This window comes from Rosa chinensis, chromosome 5 (assembly GCF_002994745.2).
Source record: "Rosa chinensis cultivar Old Blush chromosome 5, RchiOBHm-V2, whole genome shotgun sequence".
NCBI classification, from domain to species: Eukaryota; Viridiplantae; Streptophyta; class Magnoliopsida; order Rosales; family Rosaceae; genus Rosa; species Rosa chinensis.
In genome coordinates this window covers 37,822,501-37,841,010 of record NC_037092.1, presented here as the reverse complement: position 1 = coordinate 37,841,010, position 18,510 = coordinate 37,822,501, and the positions used below count along the sequence as shown (strand labels likewise).

At 40.1% G+C, this 18,510-nt stretch overlaps 1 protein-coding gene across 1 annotated transcript; it reads left to right on the top strand.

Annotated features, from left to right (window-relative positions):
- The first annotated feature begins 47 nt into the window (after positions 1-47).
- On the top strand, positions 48-1,464 carry LOC112203770 (desmethyl-deoxy-podophyllotoxin synthase). The gene has a single exon (XM_024344691.2). It carries the CDS (start codon positions 722-724, stop codon positions 1,325-1,327), a length of 606 nt encoding a protein of 201 aa, XP_024200459.1. The 5' UTR covers positions 48-721; the 3' UTR covers positions 1,328-1,464.
- The last annotated feature ends 17,046 nt before the right edge of the window (positions 1,465-18,510 follow it).

The window sequence follows — 18,510 nt, the reverse complement described above, 5'->3', positions numbered from 1 at the left end:
TGAGCAAATTAGAAGAAACACAAACATTATAGCTACAGACTACTGAATCAAGAATTTCATTATCGCTGAATATTGCTCATTCAAACTGAATATATTGCCCAGCTCCTAAAATTTAGCACAATATTTGGGTTATGCTCTCCTAAACTGACATTATTGTCTATCATGATAGGGGATCTTACGGCTCATAATATGATATGCAGTACTAGTTCCCAAGGCTTCACAATTAGCATCCTATGACACCAATATGAACCAGTAACACAAGCTTGACATATTGTCAAACCAGTGCTTAGGCACAGATTATCCAATGAAAACCCAAAGTCAGGACTGAAACATTTGCTACCTGCTGAAAGTGAATGGTTAATATCTATGACTTGTCAATCTGCTTACTTGGGTTGAGGAATACAAAAACGGATGTCTCAATGTACATACTAGTAGCATCTATCTTGCTAGAAATAAAGGAGGCATAGAGTGGGCCAAAAATTGATTTACTAATCAGCAGCTGCCATGTCCTCTGAGGAAGAGACTCTGGTGACCTAGCAGCACATTACTATATAATGGTTTTTTCTGTAACTGAGTTTGTTTTGACAGGTTTCCTTTTCTTTATTTAGAACTGTAAGCAATTCTAACTGGATATTGGTTTTTTATCAACTGACAAATTAATCATTTTCAGGATATTTTTAGCGGTGGGAGTGAGACATCAGCTACAACTGTAGATTGGGCAATGTCAGAACTGACAAATCATCCGAGAATCATGCAGAGGCCACAGGATGAGGTGAGGGAAGTGTATGACAAAACACAACAGGTGAACGAAACGGGCATCAAAGAGATGAAATATTTAAAGATGGTTATTCAAGAGACACTGAGGTTACACCCTGTTGTTCCCTTGTTACTTCCACGAGAATGTGGAGAGAGGTGTGAGAATGATGGATATGAAATACCTGTCAAAACAAAGGTAATTGTGAATTCTTGGGCAATTGGAGGAGATCCCAGTTACTGGACTGAGCCCGAGACCTTTTATCCTGAGAGATTCCTTGATAGCTCTACTAACTACCGAGGAACAAACTTTGAGTATATCCCATTTGGCTTTGGAAGTAGAATTTTCCCTGGCATATTATATGGTCTGGCTAATGTTGAGATCCCGCTAGCATTGCTGTTATATCATTTTGATTGGAAACTCCCCAATGGAATGAAGAATGAAGACTTGGACATGACTGAGGACTTTGGCATTGCAGTCCGCAGAAAAGAAGATCTTCATTTGATTCCCACCCCATATCATCCCTCCGCCTGGTGCGCCAAATTCGAAAGTAGAATTAAGTTAAGGGTATGATAGATCCTAGAAGGAGTCTAGAGGGGGTGAATAAGCTCACAACCAATTTTTTTCGTTCAAAGTTTATTTTCTTAGGGACTGCAAATAGAGTTTCAATCCTGATACTGATAATGAACAGAATGAAAGTAGCATCAACCAAACCAACTAAAGCAGTAAAGAACACAAGTTTTTGTTAACGCAGTAAACACCCTATCGAGGGAAAAAATCTGCATGGTCTTTAACTCTTAAAAGACCAAAATCAAATCACTAATGAACAACAAATTACAAGTTTACAAAACAGAGAGTGCACTGACGCGGCAACCCTTCTAGACTAACTCACTAGACTGTTTGTAATCACTTCCTTGCTAATTGTTTACACAGGTGAACAACTCAGAAATCTCAACAAAGACATTAGCTATGAGCGCAGCAAGTTCTTCTTGAAGATTTTACCTTTGAAGCTTGCAATAACCAATTGACCTCATGGAATGCAAGAAATGAATATGATGAATGAATAGTTTGTTGTTTTTCAAATTGTTTTCAACATGGTACAAGACACTTTGAAAAATAGAAAACCTAAGAGAATAACTCTTTAACAACAAAGGGATTGAAAACCAAAACTATTTTCAATAATTGAGAAGGAACAGAGTACCCATATCCAGTGGCGGAGCCACATTGGGACATAGTGGTTGACGGGACCTACTAGACTTTTACATATAAATAACGTTTAGTCATGTAAAATCATGAGCTACCATCATAGTGCAGTGGTAAGGCTTTATTGTGCCTTGCATGAAGTTCAGGTTTCAAGTCTCACAAATATTAGTTTTTTTTTGTTTTAATTGTTTATGGCCCATATATATATATATATATATATATATATATATATATATATAGATATAGGAGGAAGAAAATCACTTCACACAACAACCCCTTAAGCTCATCAGTTGGAGTAGGTAAAGTCATACCCTTAATTGTTTATGGCTCATATATATATATATATATATATGTATATATATATATATGTATATATATATATATGTATATATATATATATATATATAAAAGAAAATCAGTTCACACAACAACCCCTTAAAGTTTAGGTTTCGAGTCTCACAAACATCAGTTTTTTTGTTTTAATTGTTTATGGCCCATATATATATATAGGAGGAAGAAAACCACTTCACACAACAACCCCTTAAGCTCATCTATTGAAGTAGGTAAAGTCATACCCTTAATTGTTTATGGCCCATATATATATATATATATATATATATATATATATATATAGGAGGAAGAAAATCACTTCACACAACAACCCCTTAAGTTCATCAGTTAGAGTAGGTAAAGTCACACCTTTAATTGTTTATGGCCCATATCTATATATATAGGAGGAAGAAAATCAGTTCACACAACAACCCCTTAAGCTCATCAGCCGGAGTAGGTAAAGTCACACCCTTAATTGTTTATGGCCCATATCTATATATATAGGAGGAAGAAAATCACTTCACACAACAACCCCTTAAGCTCATCAGTTGGAGTAGGTAAAGTCACGTACACCCTTAATTGTTTATGGCCCTTATGTGTATATATAGGAGGAAGAAAATCAATTCACACAACAACCCCTTAAGCTCATCAATTGGAGTAGGTAAAGTCATACCCTTAATTTCATATTTCAAAGATAAAACCCATACGCCTAATTTCAATTGGAAAAACCAATTCTAGAAGCCAATACCCAAATCTCTTAATCATGGCTAGCACAAGAATGGGAGCAATTGAAAAACCCATGATTTTGTGAAAAGAGATGCAATGCAAGAGCTACCTGAGCCACAAGGATGATCGAAGAGATAGTAAGGAGAAGCTTCGACAAGACAGCAAGGAGAAGCTTTGACAATAGAACTGATCTTCAACTTGGTCTTCGACAGCAAGACACTCCACAAAATAGAAGAAGATTGCAATTAAACAATCATGGTCTTGGGCTTCTGCCTTCTAACTTGAGCTTCTTAATGAGTAGAGTTTTGTTAAAAGAAGGAATGTGTTGAAGGAAGTCGACATCATGTGTGCCTCTTCAAACTAGGGTTTTAGTCATAGAGTTGTAATAGGAGAAGGTTCTGGATTCCTAGTTATGTTCGGATTCTATTATCTTTCATGTACTCTGTAACTCCCTATATAAAGGGCTCCTATTATCAATAATACAACACAATTCTCTCTCTGCAATTCCATTTTACTTAAACACGTTATCAGCACGAGCCCTAACCCTAGCCTAAAAGAAAAAAGAAAAAACCCTAATATCCCTACTCACCAAAAACTGCCGCAAGCCTACAACCCCCCTGCTGCAAGCCAGCAGCCCTTCCTACCGCACACCCTGCAGCCCCCACTGCCCCTTCATCGCACCAGCTAGCCCACCGCAAGCACCTAGCCCGTGCTAGCCTCCTGCGCGCCTCCTCCCTGCGCTACAGCTCCGCCTCTCGCGACCTGCAGCCTGTACCTCGTACGCACCAGCCCGCCAGCCTATTTCGCTATTGCCTGCCAGCCCTACTCACCAAAAACTGCCACAAGCCTACAACCCCCCTACCGCAAGCCAGCAACCCTTCCTACCGCACACCCTGCAGCCCCCGCTGCCCTTGCTGCCCTTTCATCGCACCGGCCAGCCCACTGCAAGCACCTAGCCCGTGCTAGCCTCCTGCGTGCCTCCTCCCTGCGCTGCAGCAACGCCTCTCGCAACCTGCAGCCTGCACCCCCTGCAGATCAAACACACTGCCACTGATTGCCTTGCTGCTGCTGCCGATCCCAACTGCTACTGCAGCCACTTGTTGCTTGCTGCTGCTGCTGTCGTAACATGCCTACTCCAACACGCGCGTGTTCTCAAGCCCCAAAACATCAAGTAAGTTTTGTGATTAAAGTTCTTGCATTTTTGTCTTTTAAATTCCATTATTTGCTGCAGGTTTTGAGATATACGAACATAGGTTCGATTAATTGATAAGCGGAATTGTGGGGATTCACGCTAAACGAACTAAGAGTGTTCATAATGCTCGGACTAAGAGCGTCTGTAAGCATCAAATTGTGACCATATTAAAACATCATTGTTTGGTCTAATCCAAATATTCTTGGAAATTAATTTCTTAGTAGCATGCATAGCTCAGAAATCTTATTATTTTAGTTTTCGTGGAACTTTAGCTCCGAAACTAATATATATTCTCTTCTTATTTTCAGGATGTCGAATGAACTTAGACTCGACTTTCTCATGCTTGACTCAACAGGCTCAGATTACCATAGCTGGGTAACCGATGTTGAGAACCACCTCACTTCAAAGGGAATATTACCCATAATCCAAGAACCTAACCCCAATCTCATGTTCACACGAACACCTACAAAGCATGCTCAAGCAGTCATATTGATTCCATATCATGTGGACAAAGCACTCAGATTGGAGTACATGTCGATCAAAGATGCAAGAGAGCTATGGGTAGCGCTAGAAGAGCGCTTTGGCAATGTCCAAGATTCCCTCCTCCCTGACTTGAAAGTTCAATGGAACAATCTACGCTTCGCTGACTTCAAGTCTGTTGTTGAATATAATTAAGAAGCTCTTCATGTTGAGATTTTGTGGACAGCCTGTCACAGATCAAGAGCTAATTGAGAAAACTCTCTCCACCTTCTCCGTTTCAGCCATTATGATATCAAAGCAATATCGTACCGAGATCAATGCTGGACGGATCTCGAGGTTTCATCAGCTTATCAATGTTATATCTGTAGCTGAGAAACATGATAACATACTCGTGAGGAATTATAATTCAAGGCCCATTGGAATTAAGAGCATTCATGAGGCGAATTATAATGCACCCAAAGGAGGGCTCAAGGAGCGGAACCCTAAGAATAAGGGACATAAGGGACGTATGGGTCCATATAACCGCCCTAACCAGGAAGGAAACCACAAGTTTGGTGCGGATACATGTGGTGGTAATGCCACACGTGGGAGAGAGGGTCGTGGTATCCCTGGCCGTGGTGGTGGCACTATGGCTCGTGGTGGTGGCACCAACCCTCCTAGGGAACGCCCATAACGTGCACCTCAATTGAAGGGAGGCAACCACAATGATGTGTGTCATCGATGTGGATCAAGTGAGCATTGGTTCAAGCAATGCAAGGCAAGCGAGCAACTAGCTGCAAGATACAAGGTATACAGGGACCTGAGGGAGCAAGAAGTATACCTTGCAGAAGAAGAAGATGGTGAAGATGTCAATCTCACCATAGAGGACTTCAAAGCTGGAGATGAAGTGCACAAGGATGCCGCAGACTTTGATTAGAATAGTCTTTTTTATTTTCCAAGAATTTTGTAATGGCAATATGCTTTAGTCAATAAATATTTTGGATTAGACTTTTTGGGACCTTTGATGTAACCATTGGCTATTTTTATTAATAAAGTATCGTATTATTATTCAATGTCGTGGACATGTTTTTAATTCTGAACTTTATTATTTTTAAGTATGTTTCCTGGAGAGTTCGAATGCCTTGTTGATAGTAGCACCACACATACTATATTGCGACATAGGCAACTATTTCTATGGATGACGCCTAGTCGATCTTCAGTGACTACGATGGCTGGACCATCACAATTGATTCATGGTCGAGGACCAGCTCAATTTATGTTGCCAAATGGCACAAGTATTAATGTCACCGAAGCTCTATATGCTCCTAGGGCTGTAAGAACCCTATTGAGTTTTAAAGATATAAGAGCCAATGGTTTTCATGTGGAAACACATTGTGAGAATGGACAAGAGTTCCTTTGCATCACCTCTAATGACTACAGACATAAACGAGTATTAGAGAAACTTATGTGTCGCTCTAGTGGGTTGTATGCAACCACTATTCGAATTGTTGAATCCAACCATGTCATGAGAGACGACTGATGCAACCACTAGGCTTTGGCATGACTGTTTGGGACATCCAAGTCGTGATATGATGATCCGTATATTAAAGACTTCACACAGACATCCATTTTTCAAAACGAAAAGAAGTCAGAACCGAAATTCGGTCCAAGGTAAGGCTGGCGCCGCCTACCCCCTACGACCCAAAAGTGGTATTGACACCACCAATGCCTCCTTGGTTCCTTTTTCTACTTCTAAAGTCAATTGTGACTTCGTGGCTCAACCGAATTCTTCCCAGATTACTTCTAAAGCCCATCTTTCGTTTTGCAAAGCCTGCTCTTTAGCAAAATTAGGATCGAGACCATCCTATGCAAAGGACACTAAGGAAAATATTCCATTCTTGCAAAGAATCCAAGGTGATATTTGTAGACCTATCCAACCAACTTGCAGACCATTTAGATATTTTATGGTGTTGGTTGATGCATCGACACGCTGGTCACATGTCATGCTCTTGTCCACAAGAAATGCTGCATTTGCTAAACTCCTAGCACAAATCATTAAATTAAGGGCTCACCACCTTGATCATCCCATTAAGTCAATTCGTCTTGACAATGCTGGAGAGTTTACATCAAAAATGTTTGATGACTATTGCATGTGCATTGGGATTGAGGTTGAACACCCCATTCCTCATGTTCACACCCAAAATGGTCTCGCAGAAGCTGCCATTAAAAGACTTCAAATGGTCGCTAGAGCATTGGTTATGCTCACCAATCTCCCTGTTTCTGCTTGGGGCTATGCAATATTACATGCAACTGTGGTCATTCGTCTGAGGCCTACTGCCACTCAACCCTTTTCTGCGTCCTAGATGGTTACTGGGTTTGAGCCTAATGTCTCACACTTACGCATATTTGGGTGTGCAGTTTATGTGCCAATTGCGCCGCCACAGCGCACCAAAATGGGTCCTCAAAGACGATTAGGCATTTATGTTGGATATGACTCACCAACCATTATCCGCTACTTAGAACCCTTGATAGACAATCTATTTACCTCTACATTTGAGGATTGTCACTTTGATGAGACAATCTTCCCGTCGTTAGGGGGAGATAAGAACAATAATGTTCAACAGGAACGACATGAATTGTCGTGGTTTGTCCCCACTTTGTCTCATTTTGATCCCTGAACCGCAGAGTCTGAAATTGAAGTGTGGAGAATTCTCGATCTTCAGAATGTAGCAGATTCTATGCCTGATGCGTTTTCTGATATCGCTAAAGTGACAAGATCACATATACCTTCTACAAACGTGCCTGCAAGGATTGATGTCCCTAAAAATCATGGACATGGCGCCACCCTTAGAGGTATTGGGCAGGGCGCCGCCACCACTAATGGTGATGGTAATGTGGCTCAGGCCGGGCTCCTAGCAAGGAAACGTGGGAGACCTAAAGGTTGGATGGATTCTCGCCTAAGAAAGAAAGCGAGTTTGGCACAAAAAGATCCATTAATCATCGACATAAATAACCTGTCTCATGAAGATATTCTGACTTATGGTTATGTCCAAGAGACATCATTGGGGGATGCTCCAATGTTAGAACCAATTCCAGGAAATAGGGAGATATCCATGAATTACACTAGTGTACATGAGACATTGAATCGAGACTCTATTATCCTTAATGATGTGTTTGCATATTCTATTGCTCAAGGAATTATAGAACATGATGATATCGAACCTCCACTACTACACAAATAGCTTCACACAACGGTTTAAAACTGTCATCTCACGTTTTGCATTTCCGTGGTCTATCGAGGCGTCGTCTGATGAAAGGCTATCACACGACGGTTTTCAACCGTTGTATACCGATCATTGGGTCGACGGTGTGTAGCTAAATCCGTTGTTTGATGGATCGGCAGATCTGTCGACAAGCTGTCGTCAGAAATTTTCCGTGGTGTGACTTCTATTCATACCACTGTTTTTAGGATTCTAGCCTTGTCTCTTTGTTGTTCAGAAGTCAGTTTTATTTTTAAGACGTTGTGTAAATTGCATACACACGACAGTTCTTCCAACATAAATGTGGTGTGACTAATTCAGTGTATATGTGCTTTCATACAACACATATAACTCTAACCGTCGTACCATGACATTTGAGACAATGATATCATTAGAAACCGTCGTGTGAATTATAGAAAACTTTGTCTGATTTTAACCTATAAACCTCATCAGCTTGACATATTTTCATTTTGTTGTCCAATGACAAGAATTATTCATATTCAATGCTGGAATCAAAATACCAAATAAATAGTCATTTATCTATATATATCTAATATTGTTATAATCCACAAAAATGTACCTAAATGGATTTGACAATGCTAATATTGTATGCACAAAAGGATTATTTCCAATAAACTCCCATAGCAAAATACATCCAAAAATGTACTTAAAGATTGTCAGGCCAGCCCCAAACATAAATTTCAAGCCTATTGCACTCCAGACCTTCCAGGCCATGAGCTTCAGCATACTTTACAGGCCATGAGCTCATCACCTTGTTTTCTTTTTCTTCTCATGCTAAATAATATAACAATTGATGCTTTCTTGCTTCTCCCGCTCATCTTTAATTGGAATCAGTACGTGGTGGCATTACTGATTTTAGGCTTTTGGCATGGACTTGATGGCAATCTTGGCTTAGTTGCGACTTCATCCTTAGGAAGAAATATAAAAGGTAAAGACATGTTACTAACTAATTCCCAAAATGTGGTACATCATTTCTTCTAGAATTGTGAGAGGAATGAGCTCTTTGGAAGGTTGTTGTACCCTTAGCAGTTGATTGTGATTGGGCAGCTCTCTTGCTTATTTCTTTACCGCCCTTGCAAGCTTCTCTCCTCTCTAGAGCATTGTATCTAAAAGAAACAATATATAGGTGCATATTACACAAACAAACTACATACCATATTATATACAGACTCCATCCAAAAGAACAAAGAATTATTTGCTGAAATAGATAGCTACCTTACAGAAAACAAAAAAAAGGAAAGAAATAAGCAGCAACTAAGGAGCTCTTCTTATAATTGATAAAAGTGCAGACTGCAGCGCTACTTGAATACTACACTAATCAATTTTTACCCAACAGAATTATTATGATTATCATTAGTGTGAACTAAAAAGTCAAAACATGTCAATGAATGCTCCACTATTCAATTTTTTACATAATTAAGCGCAAGTGCGCAACTAAACCCGAAATGTAACTACCTGCCTGCTACATTTTTGGTAAATGATAATCATAGAACTGTTATGTTCTAACATAGCAATATAGATGAAAATACATACCGCTTTGTGAAGATATTGCTTCGGGTATTGCTGGCATATTGGTATTCCATCAGTTAAAGAAACAAGTTAATGGAAAACAAGGCCAATTCCTGTGGCAGAAAAAACAATAAACAGGAAGCATCGGAAACTATAGTAGGGTCATATAAAATGAAATCAATGGAGAAAATGGTTTGTATCTAGATAAATAAGCAAAGAGATCATGATTAATAGCAGTAGTTTCTGTAAAAATATAGTAACTTGGAGCCTTGATAAAACAAAGTTCACAATGAAATATGCTTTGCAGCTGCATTAAAAAATTCAAAGCTCTAAAGACCTCCATTTTCCGTTTCAAAAAAAAAAAAAAACCTCTTTTTTTTAATACTTGCTTCTAGTTGCAAGGGAAAAGATATGGACAGGAGACTTGAACTGGGTAAAAAGAATAATGAGAAAGGACTTATTGCACCTGAATATGTAAATGGTGTGTCTTTTGCCTGAAGACTTGAACTAAGGGACAGATATCATGAATACCGGAGATTACCATAAACTATACTTCTCATTGGAAATCATAAATCAGGAAGATTGTTATCCACAGGAAGTCATTACACCTGATGAACAATTAGTTATCAATGAATGTGTGAGAGAGAGAGAGACCTTTTGTGTGAGAGATCTAGACCTACAGCAAGCAATCTTCATGAATTGCTTTTCAATTTCAAAAACCACTCTGCCATTGAACCTGGTCATTGTTTTGTGAGATCAACTTCCAAGCTTTAGTTCCTTCCTCCACCAAATGCAACTGCCAAAGGCTTTTCTGCAAATTAACACCATTGTTATCATTTATTGAATCACAACTTCCATACTATCCACTTAAGTTAGTAAATTCCACCCTATTTGATTGGATGAAATTTCAAGTGTTGGATGACTAGTAAAATTTGAACTCCAAATCGAAATCCAAGAGTCTCAAAGAAAAGTGAGAAAAGCCTCTACCTTTCTTTTCGTTTTTCGGCTTTGCCCTCAAAGATTGTACCTTTAAGACACAAAGCAAGACAAAACATACAAAAGATCAGATATTGGGATCAAAACTCAAGATCATATCAATGCAAACTAATCAATCAGTGTCGTAATACATACATGGAAACGTATGAGCAACTCCCTCTCTTTTTCAGCATGACTAGCTTGGTCTTCCTCCTCCGGGTTGCTATAGAGACATTAAGAACAGCACAAGTGAGTCATGTTCAAATTAACAAGAAAAGAAAAGGATAATCAATAATAAAGTACATTGGTTTGAACAAAAAGTGAGGAGCTTATACGGTTTAACTTCAGCCTTTGTGTGAGCTTTTTGTATGAACCTCCTCTACGTCAAAACAAAGAAAATCAGTAACATTGTATAAACTATGTACAAGTTCACATTTAACAAAGGGCAGTGCACCAAAAACTATCTATAAAAAAAATTTGATATAATAGCTTCGACCTTGTCAACTGATAATGAGAAAACGAAATCGGGATAAATACCAATACCTATTACAGGTAAAAGGATAGAAATAGAAATAACTAACTCTCGCGGTCCAGAATCAAAAAAATAAGAGTTTGGGGCATTAAAAAGCTTGTATCCATAGAACATCTGGCGTAACATAGATAATGAATAAATAGGAGTTAATATCATTCCAATTGCCATTACAAAAGTAATTAATACTTTTGTCATTAAAAGATATTTTTGGCTAGTAAGTATTCCAAAAAAAATTATCAATTCGGCAACAAAACCGCTCATGCCCGGTAATGCAAGCGAAGCCATTGATAAGATACTGAAAGTCGTGAATATTTTTGGAATTGCGATAGCCATTCCGCCCATTTCGTCGAGATAAATAAGTCGTATTCTATCATAACTCGTTCCGGCCAAGAAAAAAAGCGCAGCGCCAATAAATCCGTGAGAAATTATTTGTAAAATGGCCCCATTGAGCCCTGTATCGCTTATAGAACCAATTCCTATAATTATGAAACCCATATGAGATACAGAGGAATAGGCTATTCTTTTTTTTAAATTACGCTGACCAGGAGATGTTAAACCTGCATAAATAATTTGAATTGTGCCCACTATCATCAACCAGGGAGAAAATATAGAATGGGCATGGGGTAATAATTCCATATTGATCCGAACCAACCCATACGCTCCCATTTTTAATAAGATTCCGGCTAAAAGCATACAAGTACTATAATGTGCCTCTCCATGGGTGTCTGGTAACCATGTGTGTAGGGGTATGATCGGTGATTTGACAGCAAAAGCAATAAGAAATCCAATATAGAATATTATTTCCAGGGCTACAGGATACGATTGATTAGCTGATGTTTCAAAATTTAATGTCGGTTCAGTGGAGCCATATAAACCAATACCCAGAACTCCTATTAATAAAAAAACGGAACCTCCGGCAGTGTACAAAATAAATTTTGTAGCTGAATACAAACGTTTCTTTCCCCCCCACATGGATAGAAGTAGATAAACGGGAATTAATTCTAACTCCCACATGATGAAAAAAAGTAAAAGGTCTTGAGAAGAAAATGGTCCTATTTGACCGCTATACATTGCTAACATTAGGAAATGGAATAGTAGGGAATCTCGAGTAACGGGCCAAGCCGCTAAAGTAGCTAAAGTTGTGATAAATCCTGTCAGTAAAATGGGTCCTATAGAAATTCCATCTATTCCCAATCTCCAGTAAAAATCAAAAAAATTGATCCATTGATAATTCTCCGTTAGTTGCATTAACGGATCATCCAATTGGAAATGATAACCGAATGCATAGGTTGTTAGAAGGAGTTCCGTTATGCATATAGATATAGTATACCATCTTATTACCTTATTTCCTCTATGAGGAAGAAAGAAAATTAAGGAACCTGCGGTTATTGGCAAAACTACAACTAGCGTTAACCAAGGAAAATTATTCATAGTAAAAACAAAATAAACTTGGACCAGAAAAACCCGTGCTCGAAATAAATATATTTTGAGCGCGGGTTTTTGTCGGTAAAGGTAAAAAAATCAAATGTATTCGAGTAGGGTTTTCTGGAACGTATTAATAAGCTAGACCCATACTTCGAGTTGTTTCATGCCATAAATAAACGCGAACACTCAAGAAATCCGTTAGACAGGCGGATTCACATCTCTTACAACCGACACAGTCCTCTGTTCTTGGAGCAGAAGCGATTTGCTTAGCTTTACATCCGTCCCAAGGTATCATTTCTAATACATCGGTTGGGCAGGCTCGCACACATTGAGTACACCCTATACACGTATCATAAATCTTTACTGAGTGTGACATTGGATCTATAAATTTTTGAACGTCAGAAATTTTCGATCTAGTAAATTTGTAAATGAATCATATATTTAAACACCAGATGAATCATATATATAAAACCAATAGATGGAAAGTCAGTATTACGTACGAGTATTTAAAGTTTCTTGAACGATGGAGACGCCTCCGCCTCCTCAGCCAAATCCAAAACCCTCATTCGCCTCTGCTCTTATGGAGGATTCCCCAGTTAAGTTTGCAATCCATGACCTCCCAATACCGTTTGTGGAAAACGGTGTTGTTTCAGTTCAAATCTCAGAGGAGTCCTACCTTCGTGGACTTCAACGCTGCAAGAATAATCTCATTGGTCGTGTCTTTGTCTACCCTAACTCAGAACCGCTGAAGGCCCATGATCTGGTACACCAGCTCAAGGGGATTCTTCCTCCAATTAATAACTGGACAGTGGCTCCTCTGGGGAAGGGATTTTTCATGCTGCAGTTCCAGTCTCTAATTGATATGCAACGTGTTTGGGCTTTGGGTTCACTGAAATTGCAACAGGGGTTACTTAGGCTAATCAAATGGACGCCTAACTTTTCCCCATCTCGGTACAAAAACACGTTCGCTCAAGTCTGGGTCAAGTTTTGGGATTTAGGGTTTGATTTTTGGGAGGAACAGACTCTCTTTGAAATTGCTAATGGGGTGGGTACTCCATTGAAGATTGATCCCCGTACAAGAAACTGCACGGTGGGGCTGTATGCTCGCATATTAATCGATGTGGACTTCTCTAAACCATTACAGACACACATTAGTGTGAACAGAGTTGGAGGAGAAAAAGTTCTGGTGGGAGTAGAATATGAATCCATTCCTGATCTTTGCTCTTGTTGTGGTATTATTGGCCATGCAGCTTCCACGTGCAAATCAAACCCTAACTTGGTCCAAGTTGAACCAGGTTTGCATGGTGATAACACAAGAGGCAGAACGACTGAGCGTTCCAAGCATGTTAGGCGAAGACGTACTGCTTCTAATCGTCGTCCTCGGCTACAAAAGCCCAACACTCCTGACGTAGGGAAACCCCAGTTGGAAGGTGCTACTGATGTGAGGTTTGACATTCAAATGGAACCTACTACCGATGCTGGCAATGCGTTGGAATTGGTTGGTAGTAGTCATCAGTCGGTGGTTGCGGCTTCCTCCTCTGATAGTGTGCCTCCTGGCTTCCAGAGGCGCGAAATGGAGACTATAGAACACTCTTCGAGTACCAACAGTCTTTCATTTGAGCCTAAGTCTAATCCACCATTGTCCCTAGATCCAAATTTGGAGCCTACGAAGGATTTAGAGGAGGGAGAATTTACTCCTGTTCTCTCTAAAAGAACCAAGAAGTTGTCCAAACAATCTGGTAAACCTAAGAATAAAGTTGAGCAGCGCAAATCAGTTCCGGGTAGGGCTCTCCTGAACAAGGGAGCAAAACATAAATTTTTATGATGAAAATTCTATACTGGAATGCCCGTGGCTTCGCAAATGAAGACACAAGACGGGCCTTCAGCCGAATGGTACGTTCTCACAGGCCTACAATTGTTTGTCTGTCAGAACCATTTGTTCTTATTTCTTCCATTCCTGTTACATTTTGGAGATCTCTGGGTTTATTCCCTTTTACTACTAACAATAGGGGATCACAAGACCCCAATATTTGGTTCCTTTGTCACACAGATTTCAGGCCTCAAATTATTTCTTCTTCTGCTCAACATATTACTGTCTCTGGGTCTATTGAAGGGGTTCACTGCACACTCACTGCAGTTTATGCTAAAACAACAATTTCAGGCCGCCGATTGCTTTGGTCTGAACTAGTTGACATTCATGAACATTCAATTCAGGGGCCTTGGATTGTGTTTGGAGATTTTAATTGTGTTCTTGGTGCACATGAAAAACGAGGTGGGAATGTGCCAAATATCACCTCATGTTCAGATTTTCAGCGAGCATGTGCGGATTGTGGACTTATTGACATTGAAACAAAAGGTCTTTCCTATACGTGGACTAATCGGCGAACTTATGTTCGCTTAGACCGTGCCTTGGGAAATTTACACTGGATAAACTCTTGGCCTCTTTTTGAATGTCGCACTCTAACTAAGGCCACATCTGATCATTGTCCTCTTCTGATTTCATTTTCCAAGTTGTTGCAGCCACCTAAGCCGCCTTTTAGGTTTCAGAGCATGTGGTTACAACATCCTGACTTCTTTAGTCTTGTTCGGGAGTGCTGGGGCCAATCACAGTTTTCAGGTAGTCTAATGTATGTTCTGACAGCTAAACTTCAAGCTTTGAAAGCACAACTCAAGAACTGGAATAAGGCCTCTTTTGGGGATATTAACAGGCGGGTGGAGGAAGCTAGAGTTGATTTGGATATCATTCAGAGTGAGATTTCCACTTTGGGTCCTTCTGAAGACAGGTTTCAACGCGAGGATGTAGCAAATACAGCTTATTTACTGGCTCTTTCGATGCAGGACACTTTTCTTCGTCACAAGTCTAGAGTTCGCTGGTTAGTCGATGGGGATCGGAATACGTATTTTCTCCATAATATGATCAAAGTTCGTAAACTTCATAAGCCACTGCTATCTTTGAAGGTTGGGGCTAATATAATTCAAGATCAAGAGCAGATTGCCGACCAAGTTATTCAGTACTTCAAGGCCTCTTTTACCAAGGATCAGAGCATCAGGGACACAGGTTTGGTGGAGAGGGTGATCCCAAGGCTTGTTACTATGGAAGAGAATACTATGCTTACTGCTGTTCCTACTTCAGAGGAGATCACGGAAACTGTCATGGCCATGGATGGCTTCAGCGCACCTGGACCTGACGGATTTGGGGGTTGCTTTTTTCAGAAGTGTTGGGGGGTGGTGTCTATGGAGGTAATTGAGGCAGTTCAGAGTTTCTTTATGTCAGGGTTTGTGCTTCCTCACTTTAATTCAAATCTGCTCATCCTCATCCCAAAGAAGGAGGAAGCTGATGATTTAGCTGATTTTAGGCCCCTCGCTCTGGCTAATTTTACTTTCAAAGTTATTACCAAAATTTTGGCAAATCGTTTGGGGTTGATTGCTCCAAGGATTGTGTCAACAAATCAAAGTGGGTTTATGAAGGGTCGTTCTATTGCTGATCCCATAGTTCTTACCTCAGAGTGCATGAATTTGTTGGATGGAAGGTGTGCTGGAGGTAATATTGCCATTAAGATTGATATAAAAAAGGCATTTGACACATTAGATTGGGATTTCTTGCTACGGGTTTTGCGGTCTTTTGGCTTTTGCTCGACTTTTATCGCTTGGATTCATAGTGTTCTCCACTCTGCCCACTTATCAGTCTTGGTCAATGGCACTTCATGTGGTTTCTTTGATTGCTCTCGGGGGTTCGTCAAGGAGATCCGTTGTCACCGCTTCTTTTTTGTTTGGCAGAAGAGGTTTTAAGCCGTGGGATTTCAAGACTTGTTAATCGGGGCAAAATAAAATGTATTGCAGCCCCAAAGAAACTACATCCTCCATCTAATGTTCTTTATGCTGATGACGTCATGATATTCATGCAAGGTGATTCAAGAGGGCTGCGTGCTCTCAATAGATTTCTTGGTGAGTACACTACAAACTCTGGTCAAGTGGTAAATAAAGCTAAATCCTCAGTTTATTTGGGCAGATTTGCGAGAACTCGGGCCACTGTAATTCAACATATTTTGGGCATCAGGGAAGGGAGTTTACCATTCAATTACTTAGGTGTTCCTATCTTTCTTGGAAGACCCAAGGCAATTCATTTTAGGTCCATTGCTGACAAGGTTCGTTGCAAACTAAGTGCTTGGAAAGGTTTGCAACTGTCTCAGGCTGCTCGTCTGCAACTTATCTCATCAGTTATTCAGAGTCAGCTCAGTTATAGTTTTCAGGTATATCTTTGGCCTCGGGCTCTTCTAACCAAGGTTCAAGGTTGGATGAGGAATTTTTTCTGGTCTGGGGATCCGTTGAAAAGAGGTGCTTCTTTGATTTCCTGGAAGCGTTGTTGTACGCCTAAAGAATGTGGAGGTTTGGGTTTAAGGGATATTTCCACTTTAAATAGAGCTCTACTCTTAAAGCGTTGCTGGGAGATGGTCAGGGGTGTTTCTGTTTCAGCTGCTTTTCTTAAAGATAGATTTATAAAAGATGACTTCAGTTTGTTCTCATATCACCAACGTTCCTCAATGTGGCTAGGTTTACGTAAGCTTTGGCCTTCCATCATTGGCAATATGAGATGGCTTGTTGGCAATGGGACAAAGGTTAATTTTTGGTTGGATAATTGGCTTGGCTACCCCATAGCTACGTTGCTGCAACTTGATCCATGCATAAAGCCGTTTCTTCGTGAGCGGGTTTGTGATTTTATTGAGCATCAACAGTGGGCTTTACCAGATAGTTTCTGCATGCATTTTCCTGAGGCTACTAGAGAGGTTTTAAAGGTTACGATTCCGGAAACGGTGATGGAGGACACTGCTATTTGGCAACCTACTCCTTCGGGTCAGCTAACGGCCAGAGAAGCTTTTGAATTCCTCTCTGGACCTCATGTTTCAACGCCGTGGAGCAAGGCTATTTGGCATAAGGCAATTCAACCCCGTAAGAGTATTGTTTGTTGGAAGGTCTTTAACCTTAGATTACTTGTGGATGAGGTTCTTCAAAAGCGTGGCGTCCAACTTTGCTCTCAATGTTCCTTTTGTCATGCGGCGATTGAATCGAATCATCATCTCTTTATTGGGTGTACTGCTTTTCTAGAGATATGGAAATGGCTCCTTGCAGTTTTCAAGTTGCAGCGGACTCACCTGGATTCCATTCACTCCATTTTCTCTTTGGATATTATTGATCGTCTTCCAGTAGCCTCAAAACTCCTTTGGCGGTTAGCGGTATGTAATTTAATTTGGTGCATTTGGATTGAACGTAACAAAATTAGATTTGAGGGGTTGGTGTTTAACTCTTTGAGATTCAAGCAATTCTTTTTTCTCACTTTCAAAGAATCTGCTGCTTGCTATTTTTCTCCTGGTTCTAGACCTTCTACTATAGCGCCGATCTTCTCTCTGCTGGGCATTTCCCCACTGCGGGCCCATGCTCCAATTTTTATACCTGTCATTTGGGAACCGCCTGCAACAGGTTGGATCAAGGTGAACACCGATGGGTCATTCCGTGATCCTTCTCGAGCTGGTTTTGGAGGTGTTTTTAGAGATTCTGAGGGCCTATTCTTGGGTGGTTTTTCTAATAAGGTTGTGGTTCCAAGCGCTATTGATGCAGAGATCCTAGCAGTTATTGAAGCTGTCCAGGTTGCTTTGGTTCGTCATTGGACTCATATTTGGTTAGAAACAGACTCTGTTTTAGTGCTTGCTTACTTCAGATCGCCTAGTCTAATTCCATGGAGATTGCGTGTACAATGGTTAAACTGTCTGAATCTACTTACTAAATTAACTTTCCGGCTCTCACACATTTACAGAGAAGGGAATGCTTTAGCTGACAAGCTATTCAACAAATTCGATTGATTGATACGAGTTGATTTTCTGTTACGATAAATTGACGAAACAATAGCCGGTCCAATAGCTGCTTCAGCGACGGCAATAGCTATAACAAAAATGGAGAAAATATTTCCTTTTAATTGCCGGCTATCAAAAAAATCAGAAAATGTTACGAAATTTATATTAACCGCATTCAGTATAAGTTCAAGACACATAAGGGCTCTAACCATATTTCGGCTCGTGATCAATCCATAGATACCGATAGAAAATAAGTAGGCACTCAAAACAAGTACATG

What these genes read in the sequence shown, in the direction of transcription:
- LOC112203770 (XM_024344691.2), top strand. Translation starts at nt 722, where the DNA reads ATGTCAGAACTGACAAATCATCCGAGAATCATGCAGAGGCCACAGGAT.